At 41.9% G+C, this 11,989-nt stretch overlaps 1 protein-coding gene across 1 annotated transcript; it reads left to right on the plus strand.

Moving 5' to 3' along the window:
* On the plus strand, nucleotides 1–5,982 carry fem1b (fem-1 homolog b). The gene is made up of 2 exons (XM_084734988.1): nucleotides 1–414; nucleotides 2,599–5,982. Exons 1-2 carry the CDS (start codon nucleotides 167–169, stop codon nucleotides 4,232–4,234), a joined length of 1,884 nt encoding a protein of 627 aa, XP_084591114.1. The 5' UTR covers nucleotides 1–166; the 3' UTR covers nucleotides 4,235–5,982.
* The last annotated feature ends 6,007 nt before the right edge of the window (nucleotides 5,983–11,989 follow it).

Raw genomic sequence — 11,989 nt, forward strand, 5'->3', positions numbered from 1 at the left:
GGATCAGTACCGTTTCTCTTGTTTCAGAACGGAGCAGCTCCAGGTTTCATGTGTGCTCTGGCGCCGCTGCCGACAGTTTAATGGGAGGCGGCTGCCGTTGGAGGAGTGGACACTGCGGGCGCCAGCTGCGAGGGAAGCGGAGGTCCTGGCTACCTGTCGGGCTCAGATGGAGTCTCTGGCCGGTTACGTGTACAAGGCGGCCAGCGAGGGTCGAGTCCTGACCCTGGCCGCTCTGCTGCTCAACCACTCCGAGGCGGAGACCCAGTACCTGCTGAGCTACGTGACCCAGCTGGCCGGCCAGAGGTCCACCCCCCTGATCATCGCGGCCCGGAACGGACACGACAAGGTGGTCCGGCTGCTGCTGGACCACTACAGAGTGGACACGGAACAGACCGGCACGGTCCGCTTTGACGGGTAAGACACGCCATGTTCACTTCACGTCTGCAGAGTCTTAATTAAAGGCAGGACGATTATCTTCATAGTGGATTATGAAGAGCAGAAAATATTTACTGCTAAGTTATCAGCTGATTTTGGCCTGTCCAGCTTCAGTACCGGTGTATGTTAGAGAATTTAGATCTGGATGGACATATTGATTCAGTGATTCAGTGATCAATGTGTGATCAAATTAGACCTGTAGCTGAAAAGCCTGTCACAATAATGATGTTTCAATCGGTTGATCAATAATTACTGATCATGTAGTTTCTGACTGACATGTTGTGTACTACACAGAGTGAACCAGCTCAGGTGATAGAATATGTGTTTTATTATCAATGGGCGACATGGACAAAATCAAATATCACAATATTTTTGAACAAATATTGCCACAATACTGTAGGAATGACTACTGGTACTTTCACAAAATATGAACAAAATGAGATTTTTGATCAATAATCATCTGTCATGTGGATATAATGACTAAGTGGGTAAAGGCTAGGGCTGGGTTTAAAAATCAGTTAATTGATTAAAATTGATTTTCCTTTGCATGGTCTGATATCGATTCATAAAATCCCCAAATCGGTCTTTTAATATACGCCGTTGCTCCTGTGGATGTATGTGATGTAAATGTAACTGAATGTGTAAAATGGATGAAGATATCGTCTGATATCAATCCAGGTCCCTGAATTGAATCAAGTCTGTATCATGACAGACTTTGTGACATCAGCAAATATCATATTGTTTTCTAAAGAATCCACATAATATTTATGTATATTTACAACCTTAGATATTGTCTTAGAGTTTGGACATTGTTATATTGTGATATGACACAATTTAACCAGTTTTAGACTGAATCTTATTGAGGCAAAGTTTCTGTTCTGCTTGTGTTTGATTCAGAATATTTGGTTTCTTTTTCCAAATACAAAAAAGAGGTAAGAAAACATTGAGAGCTCTCAGAGTCAGTTTTCACACAAAGTGATTTTTAGTATCGATACTCATGTCTTCAGTATTGGAAACAAAGACATGAGACTCATCACCGAAAGCTGCTGTTGAACTGAAACTGTCAGCTGGTTTGTCCAGGTGAGTGGGCGTGGCCCACTCTGTGATGTCACAGCAGATGTTTTGACCCAGTTTTCACCTGAAATATCCTCCTGGTGTAGTAATGATGCAAATTTAACCTAAAGTTTTTCAAAGTTTAAGTAATCTTATTGAGATTTTTCATGTCTAAACATTTAATGTTGTATCAACTCTTTCAAATGTTACCGAAGTGTTTACAACTCACACGCAGTTGCAGTTATTAATGCAGGAAAATCAGATTTATTTCTCAATTCTTTCACCAGTTAAATTAGTTAGTAAGTTAGTTAAGTTGAAAATAAATGTCAAAGGAAGATGAGATGAGTAATGGGCCTGTTCATGTTCATTTTGTCTGATAAATAACATTATTATTAGGGCTGTACAATTTTCAAAATAAAACATAATTCAAAGACAGAGCAGAAGACAGAACGTAACCCCCATCTGCTCCACATATTTACAAGCTCAACATCTGTATATTTCTACCTGATCAACTCGCTCCTCTCTCACACTTCTCTTCTGCACAATTAATCACAATCACATCGAAATCACAATATGGCCAAAGTGCAGAATTCAAATCTCAAAACCAGAACCAAATCACAGGGTTTTTTTTGAAAAAGGAAAAAAATTAATAAACAGGATTATAATGTGGATGAAGGAAAAACATGTTTGTTTGGTACAAACAACAAATGTCACATCATCACAAGGTTTTTTTCAATAGAATGTAATGCAAAAATTATCATTCCTACTAATCATATCACAATTTCAGTCAGAATAATCACAATAGGACTTTTTTTTACCAAATCATGCAGCCTGAATTATTAATGTTCATTTATTAATTGGGCCTTGGCCTCCTCTTTTGCAAAAGTGACCCCCGAGCAAAGCAAGTTGAGTGTCCCTGCATTATATTTATTTATCCATCTTTAGCTTATTTTATTTATTTGCAAACTACTCAAGAACAGAATGAGGTCAAAACACTCTGAAAAAAAACCCTAAATATTTACAATGAAGCTGATCACACTGAGCATGTCCTGACCTGCTGCTCTGTCTGTCTCCTGTCTGTCTCCTGTCTGTCTCCTGTCTGTCCTGCAGCTACGTCATCGACGGGGCCACAGCGTTGTGGTGTGCAGCCGGAGCGGGTCACTTTGAGGTGGTGCGCCTGCTGGTGAGTCACCATGCTAACGTTAACCACACCACCATCACCAACTCCACCCCCCTGCGGGCCGCCTGCTTCGACGGGCGTCTGGACATCGTCCACTATCTGGTGGAGCACAACGCCGACATTAGCATCACCAACAAGTACAACAACACCTGCCTGATGATCGCCGCCTATAAAGGCCACACAGATGTGGTCAAGTTCCTGCTGGAAAAGGGGGCAGACCCCAACGCTAAGGCCCACTGCGGGGCCACCGCCCTGCACTTTGCAGCTGAGGCGGGTCACCTGGAGATCGTGAAAGAGCTGGTGCGCTGTCAAGCAGCCATGGTGGTGAACGGGCACGGCATGACGCCGCTAAAGGTCGCAGCAGAGAGCTGCAAAGCAGATGTGGTGGAGCTGCTGCTGGCACACGCCGACTGTGACCCGCACAGCCGCATTGAGGCGCTGGAGCTGCTGGGCGCTTCGTTCGCCAATGACAGAGAGAACTATGACATCCAGAGGACGTACCAGTACCTGCACATGGCCATGATGGAGCGCTACCGCGACCCAGAGGACATCATCACCAAGGAACTGCTGCCACCCATCGAGGCCTATGGGGGGCGTTGTGAGTGCCGGACGCCCCAAGACCTGGAGGCGATCCGTGTGGACCGAGACGCGCTGCACATGGAGGGGCTGATGATCCGGGAGCGCATCCTGGGCTCGGACAATATCGATGTGTCGCACCCCATCATCTACCGCGGCGCCGTCTACGCCGATAACATGGAGTTTGAACAGTGCATCAAACTGTGGCTTCACGCGCTTCGTCTGCGGCAGAAAGGAAACCGCAACACGCACAAGGACCTGCTGCGCTTCGCCCAGGTGTTCTCCCAGATGGTTCACCTGAAGGAGCAGGTGCTGGCCTCGGCTGTGGAGCAGGTGCTGAGCTGCAGCGTGGTGGAGATCCAGCGAAGCATGGCTCGAGTGGACTCGGCAGCTGAATCCGAGCTGCCTCAGGCCATGGACAATTACGAGTCAAATGTTTTTACTTTCCTGTACCTCGCCTGCATCTCAACCAAGACCACCTGCAGCGACGAGGAACGCGCACGCATCAACAAGCACATCTACAACCTGATCCAGTTGGACCCGCGGTCACGCGAGGGCTCCTCTCTGCTCCACTTGGCCATCAGCTCCAGCACGCCGGTCGACGACTTCCACACCAACGACGTCTGCAGCTTCCCCAACGCGCAGGTCACCAAGCTGCTGCTGGACTGCGGTGCGCAGGTCAACGCCGTCGACCACGAAGGCAACACGCCGCTGCACGTCATCGTCCAGTACAACCGACCCATCAGCGACTTCCTGACGCTGCATGCCATCATCATCAACCTGGTGGAGGCCGGCGCACACACGGACATGACCAACAAGCAGAAGAAGACGCCACTCGACAAGAGCACCACCGGCGTGTCGGAGATTCTGCTGAAGACGCAGATGAAGATGAGCCTCAAGTGCCTGGCAGCGCGCGCCGTCCGTCAGCACCAGATCACCTACCGCAACCAGATCCCCAAAACTCTGGAGGAGTTTGTGGAGTTCCACTGAAACGGACCTGAAGCGAGGGACGACTCTTTGTTCTTTTTAAAGAATTTCTTATAATTTTCTAACAAATCCAAACGGTGCTGAGGACGACGGTTCAGAACTAAAAGTTTTTGAGCATTTTTATAAAAAAAAAAAAGTGTGTTGCTTTTTTTCTATTTTAAAGTATTAATTGCAAAGTACCAGCAGCCGCAGTCCGTCTGTCCATCCGTCTGTCTGTCTGTCTGTCTGTCCGTCCATCCGTCTGTCTGTCTGTCTGTCTCTCTGTGTCTCTGGGGCTGATTGTCGCTGCAGCTGTGACACGTCAGAGGAAACCGCGAGCCGACTGCAGCAGGTTTGTGCCATGACAGCGGAGAGGACAGTAGTGACATCACGGCGCTGCTACTTGTTTTGCCTTATCTCCACGCCGTGGGGTCGTCATGTGTGAGTGAGTGAGTGTGAATGAGTGAGTGTCTGCAGACGACTGAGCTCACCTGCTTGATGCATCCAGCCCACAGATCAGCCGTCACACACTCAGATTATTTTTAATTATGAACCGTAGTTTTCACTGGGTTTAGTTTTACTGTAACGATGGACCGGTGAGAGACAGAGACAGAATGAGGACACACGATCTGACTGCTGGACAGACTTTATACTAACGATCAGGTTTTTAGTTCATTATATTTGAAAATAAGTTTATTTTAAAGGTTTTGCTTGTAATAATTATTTGTGAAAATATTTTTATCACTGAAACTACACTATAAGCCCCAAAGTATGCAGACACCCGCCGTCCACATACGTTTTACCTGAGGATGATTTCTTTTTAGCCTCCTAGTTCTGTTGGACACTATCCAGTGATATTTTGCCTGTTTTGGTTTGTGTTCCTTTAAAGGGACATTTGACCCCAACATCACAAATGCACATTTTCCCTCTCACCTGTAGTTCTGTTTATCCATGTAGAGTTTTGGAGATAACAGCCAGAGAGGTGACATATGGATCTAGATATTATTCAACTTGTGGTGATCAAAGCATCTAAAAATACTTTTCCAGAAATCATAACCTGGTTGCTCAAGATAATCCACAGACCTTGCTGTGAGTAGTTGCATGTAGGCACTACTTTCTTTCTCGTAGAAAGAGATTTCTGTAAATGCAGCACTAGAGGTAAGAGGAAAAATGTGTTTCTGATTGTAGGGGTAAAACGATGCAATATCTGTGTGACTCCTCGTCACAGGTTTAATATGTCTGTGATTTAAGACTGGGCAATAAAAAAGTGACTTTTTTCCACTCAAACTTTTTAATTTGACTATTTTTAGAGGCCAGAAATGGTAAAACTATCTAATGTTTCACAAGAAAAAGGGAATGGTAAGAGAATAAACTGCAAGATTAATGTAATGTCAACATTAAAACGCACAAATTTCCTTTATGGTTTAACCAAATTCTCCCTTTCTTTTGCTTCTCTTTGGATAACCTGAAAAATGTCACAAAGCCAAAAACTTTGATGTCTGCGGTGTCACTGTTCAATGACACATCCGTGTGTACGGTGTGGGTGTCCACATACTTTTGGCCATGTAGTGTCTGTTTTTTTTAAGTGGTTAAAAATCTAAACCAAATATTCCCTGACTATGTACCATCATCCTGATTCTGTAGATGCTTTTATTTTGAAATGTATCTGAGGACATGAGCACAGGAACTATGAATGTTCTCCCACAGAGAGATCCCTGTTTTTTGTTTTGTTTTGTTTTGTTTTTAATAAACAGTGAAGTCTTGGGCGTCGAGGACGATGTCCCCTGGTTTACATTTGTCCCACAGTGCAGCAGCTTTAGCTTTGGTCATTATGTCAGAGGGAAAATATGAAGAGTTTTTAATGTTCAGTATTGATGATGTCACAGGTAGAGCTGCAGTCTTTACTGGTCCACAGTGAGTCTGGAGTCAGTGAGTCACTTTGTCTAATATCGGACTCTTTATCGGCTCTGATCTCGTCGGGTTTGTCGGGACAGTCTTTTCTCTAAATTAGTCTTTGAAGCATAAAGAAAAGTTTACTTTTGGAATTGTTTTCTCTGACTTCAGCTGGTGTACGTGGACACAAATTGTCAATATTTTTCACGACAGTCAGCATGACTTTGAGCGAAGTCCAAGTCGGGAGGAGGTCGGGGTGGACAGACGGGTCAAACAGGACCCTTTTCTACCAAATTAGCTCTGGATCTTGAGGCAGTTATGTTGTAGAACGTTTGGGTTTTACCAACTACTGATCGTTTGTTGAGATGATTTAGTTCTGTGGATAAATTTAAATCTTTGAGAAAAAGATTTCAGGCACCAAATCGATGACAAATCAGGTTCACAGCTCGCTGAGACCAAGTTTTGAACTACTTTTGAAAGATTTAAGTTTAAATCTAAAGAAGAAAAGTAAATTATCTCCACTGAAGATGAGGGCAAAAATGGCTCTTTTTATCCTAAAGTTTGCAGAACCCTGTTGTAGAACCTTGGTGTCATTGAGTGACCCAGTCTTCACTGGATGCTGCACAATGATCTGCAGAATATGACACGCCAACTTTGGTTCCCAAGGAAAACTTGCTGTTTTGGTTCCAGCTGGGAACCAACTTTTCAGTTTCTGGTTTTTATTTTTATTATATTGGTAATTTTTTATTTTATTTTTGATGCTCATAATGGTTCAAAACTAGGTGCTTGAACCAGAACAGGCCCAGTTTTCTACTGTTGGGAGCATTTTCACTGAGAATAAATTGTCTCGGAACATGAAAAGTTGGTTCCCAGGACCAAGATCAGCATGTCCTGTTCTGCAGGTCGTTATTGAAGCTGGACCTTCCTTTCAATCTGGTGTTTCAGGTTAGTTCAGGTTGTTGATAATGATCCTTGGTTACAGTGGTTCTGTTCAAGACTGGTGGAGACACGGGCTGTTTTTTTTTTTTTTTTTCAATAACACCGAGGTCCCAAGAATCTTGAATGAAACCGGTTCAAGAACCAGAGATAGTTTGGTGGAAAAGAGCCAACAGGAGACCAGGATTTGGTTCCTGTCTTGAGACGATGTCCTAAATCTAACCAAGTAGTTTTGGTGCCTAAACACAGTGAAGACCTTTATTTTGAAAGTCTAACCAGACGTTACATCTTCACCTGAGAAAACAGAAAAATGTGTCCATGTACACAGATCTTACACATCTACTTTTGTCTTTATTTGAGTCTGTGTTGTGAGTTGACATTGATTATTTATTGATTTTGTTGGTGCGTTATGCTTCTGGTTTTCTCTCTTGGATCAGGTCTTATCGTCTCTTTGGGTTCTGGTAGGTTTTTCATGGGTCTGTTTCTGATCACGTCCACAACTTTGGACCTGTGATGACCTTTAATAACTTTAGAAAAGAGCCAAGCGCAGGTTAAATATGATATTTTCATACAGTGAACATGATCTGATGTCTTCTAATTCTTTGGGCCTGAAACATTAAACCTGACTCGGTTCTAACAGTAACAATCCTGTCACATCCACACAGCTGCTCTATCACACTGGGATCAGATCAGTGATCAGTATCAGCTGAGATGCAAAGTTCAGGAAGGAAAATGTTGTGTTGGAACATCTCTTATCATAATGTGCTCTAAATCTTGTCTGTGGTGCAACAGACAAAATATATTTTTATGCAGTTCTGTGTGAAGGAAATGAACAGGAACACAAGACAAACTGATGTTTGAAGTGTGAAGTGTGAAAAACCTACCAGATATCAAGAGTTTATTGATGATTGATTGATATATATTATTATTACAAATAAGTCTGGCAACTCACTTTCCTGACCTCGCAGGTCTGAAAACAAGAAGAACTATTTTGATAATTGATTAATCATAATTTTTAAATGTAATTTTTCCTGCAAAATCCTCTCAAATATGAAGATTTCCATCTTTTCTTTCCACTGCAGCCCTCGATTAAACATGATAATTAACTTTAGTCTTTGTTGTAATTTAACTTCAGCTAATAAACCAGGAGGAAGTAAATATTTTCTTCATGTGAGTAGATTTCTGACCCACTTGTCCAACCAGACAAGAAGAAAAAAAAGAAAACCTGGAGTGCTGCTGTCCTCCAGCGGCCACGAGCCTGAAAGGATTAGTCAATTAATCAATTAATCAATTAATCATTGTCAGGAAAAACATAAGCTGCACTGTTGATAATTGATTGAAGCGATAGGCTGTCTGTCAGAAAGTCACATGACCAGGGCCCCGTTTCCCAGAGCCTTCGCTACGTGTGTCCTAAGTTGTATTTTAAGGGAGACCTTAAAAAACAACTTAGGACACACGTAGCGCTACGAAGGCCCTGGGAAACGGGGCCCTGATCGATACCACACAGATACTCAGCTTCACATGAAGTAAACAGATTTCAGGGTAAGCAACAAGATTCTGGAATCAGAAATGACCAATCATGTTTGAGCAGGTTTTGTTTGCATGCAGGTGAAGAGGCTTTTTAAAAATGTCTCACATCTCAAGTTGCAAATCTGACTGTAAACAACAACCAGAGTAACTGTTGGTCCAGATATCTGCCGGCTGCTCCAGAGGACCCAAAAACACTGACCGCGGCCTCCAGAAGCTAAACGTTAGCTGATCTGTGATTGGTCCAAAGATAATCAAATCAACCAGTAGATCTGAAGCTCACTGATTAACAGGTTCCATCTGGTTTGTTTGATTAATCCTGAAATTAACGGTTTGTTCTGTCAGGAGAAAAATATCCGTCAGTTTCCTCTTCATATTACTTGTTTCATTCGACCAACAGTTAAAAAAAAAACCTCAATGTAAAGTGACTTAAACAGAGAAAAGCTGATGAAAAGCTCACGTTAGGAACCGAAACCATAGAATGTTTGACATTTTTTGCCTGATAAATTACTTAATGCTGAATTGATTATTAAAAATTGTGATGTTTTGCCACTTCTCTCCACTCTATATGATTGTAAATGAAATATTGATGGACTTTGGGCCGTTAGCAGTAGGTTGAAGCTCAGAATGAACCTTTTTACAGAGTAAAGTTGTGTGTTTTGTCCCAGTCAGTCAGATCCTCAGAGGGGATTTGTATTTTTTAAGCTGCAGGATGTTTGAGTCTTGCAAAGTCAGAATTGAGTTCAGTTTTCTTTAAAAACACATTTTTAATCTGTTTGCTGGAGATACAAAGTGAACGATGATGTCGGGTTTTTTCTCACCTCAGTTTTGCTGCAGCAGGTTTTGTGTTTGGAGGAAAAGTCTGAATGAAATAACAAAAGATGCAGCATTTGTTTTAAGGGTTTGATTTTCCTAACAAACGTGGCATTTGAACACAACACTGAAACTGATTGACTTTTCTGATATCATGCAAACGCAGCGTCTGTCCTCCAGACCTCAGTGTTTAGTTTTGTTCTGTTTTTTTTTATGGACCATGTGGTCAGAGGGGATTTCTGCCTGCAGGTTTCTAAGGGTTTGATGTGATGATGATGAAGATGATGAAGATGATGTGCCATTCAGAGTGCTAATTTTATTTTTTAACTCCTCAGAGTTTTTATTTAACGGTGCAGGAGTGTGTTTGGGAGTTTGTGGACACTTTGACCGGTTCTCTGCAGGTCGCTGGCTGAAGTGAAGCCAAAGATTCTCTTCATGTGAAGAACTGGGGAACTTTCAAAGATGTCAGCTGTGGTGTACTTCCTGCAGAATGAATGCTGTCAAAATAAAAGTCTCCTCTCTGCATCCACCAGCGTTCTCCTGTTGTTTCTTCACTCAGCTGAGCAGATTTTACAGAAATGCTCCTGAGAAGCAGGTTTAGTGTTTAGGTTTTATCAGATTTTCTTTTGTTGTTTTCTTTTTATGTTTTATTCATTTTACATGTAACAAGTTCAGCTGGTTAATCCCATAAACAAAGTATTGATCGGTTATTTATGTTTACAGTGGTGAGGAGAGGAGGGTGGAGTTAATAGATTACAGACAAACTGCACATCAGTGGACAAACATCATCCCAAACCAAAAACTGTTTCTGCCTCCTAATTAAATCAGAACTGACCCAGTTAGGTTAAAGTTCATATCATCAAACTCGTGCAGCAGCAGAACAGATGAATATTAAAACCCAACAAAAAGAAAAGGAAATGAAGCCACGTCCACCTGTTATTTTTCTCTGAGTGAGTTTTTGTCCTCGTGCAGCTCCAGATTTCCTCCACCTGAGCTCATTCTAATCACACACGAAACAGGAAACACCTGTGCAGGTGATCACACCTTATATAAAGTTCACTGCTCAGTTTCTCTCAGTGGATCAACTCAGTTTCAATCTTTCAGGTTCAATTCTCCTCTGTTAGGACATTTTCTGACATTCTGGGTTCACAAAGAACAGATTTATGTTCAAAATGAAAACTTTTTCTCAATCCATGAAAAAGACATTATCAGCCGACTTCTGCAGAAAACGACTGAGTTCTGTCGTCTCATAGTTTTTGGTATCAAGGGAGTTTTAATCTTGTGACACATTTCAAACTCAGTGAACAGAACAACAGACACAAAGAACAACATAAAGACTTAACGAGATGAAAAAGATGTAATAAGACTAAAACTGGTGTAACATCACAAAAAAGATGAAAAACAACTTCAGAATCACAAGACAATAAAGACAGAGGGACACTGAGCTTCACTTGTCTCTGGACAGAGACAGTCAGTAGAAATGTCCTTCAGAGGACAAGTTGAATCAGTTCCTCTACTTTTACCAGAGTCTGTTTTTAATAAAACCAGAATCTCCGTCTGTGATTTCAACTCATTTATCAAAAAAAAAAAAGGAAAATAAAGCAGAAATAAATGAAACGGATGAAAGAAAAGTTCCCTAAAAAAAGTCAACGATAACATTCAATCACAAAAAAAATCAAATAATAGCACAACATAACACACAGCGTTTACATTTCTGGTCTTTATTGCATTATTAACACACACACACACACATGCACACGCACACACACACACAGTGAAGATATCAGATGTGTGTGAGAGGCGGCGGAGCGACATCACACATCAGAAACAACATCAACATTAATGCCTCTATCCTTTTTCATTCAGACACAAGTGTATTTACAAAAAGTTCAAGTTTGACGTCGTACAACAAAAGTGCATCAGATATTAACTTTGAAATATAAAATATAATACGTGTTCATAAGATGCATTTACAAAGTCCATTAGTATAAAAAAAGAAAATAAAATAAAATCAGCCATCTTAGGTAGTTTCTGCTCTCAGTATTTAAATAACTGAATCATTGATTTTATTTTTGATTTTCTGTTTTAAGATGGGTCTTATTTTGTTTTGGTCTCTGCAGTCAGGTTCTCTGTTCAGCAGCTGAACTTCACAGACACGTTCCCCACACGATTAAAACCACTTCTAAAGAACTTTAAACACACGGTTCTCCTCTGCAGAACACGATTCTAACACACGGTTCTTCTCTGCAGAACACAGTGCTAACACACGGTTCTCCTCTGCAGAACACAGTGCTAACACACGGTTCTCCTCTGCAGAACGTGATTCTAACACACGGTTCTCCTCTGCAGAACACGATTCTAACAGACATGTTGTGTGGTGTCACGTCATCGGGCCTCAGAACATTTTCATTTTCTTATCTGAAACTTCCTGCATGTTTTTTCATACGAACATGTCAGATTCAACAGACACCTGTAACTCTTTTTTCTAAATGAGCACCTGTGTGTGTTCGTGTAAATTAGCATAATTAATGTCCCATTAAAACCATATAAGGCTGCACTTCCTGCCACGTGTCAGGAAGTATTTGTTCATGAAAATGGTATCAAAGAGTA

The sequence above is a fragment of the Lutjanus erythropterus genome, chromosome 13 (assembly GCF_056507025.1).
Source record: "Lutjanus erythropterus isolate fLutEry1 chromosome 13, fLutEry1.hap2, whole genome shotgun sequence".
NCBI classification, from domain to species: Eukaryota; Metazoa; Chordata; class Actinopteri; order Lutjaniformes; family Lutjanidae; genus Lutjanus; species Lutjanus erythropterus.

Coding starts and splice junctions, on each gene's coding strand:
- fem1b (XM_084734988.1), top strand. CDS start 167: ATGGAGTCTCTGGCCGGTTACGTGTACAAGGCGGCCAGCGAGGGTCGA. Junction 415..2,598: donor GGCACGGTCCGCTTTGACGG/GTAAGACACGCC, acceptor TCTGTCCTGCAG/CTACGTCATCGACGGGGCCA.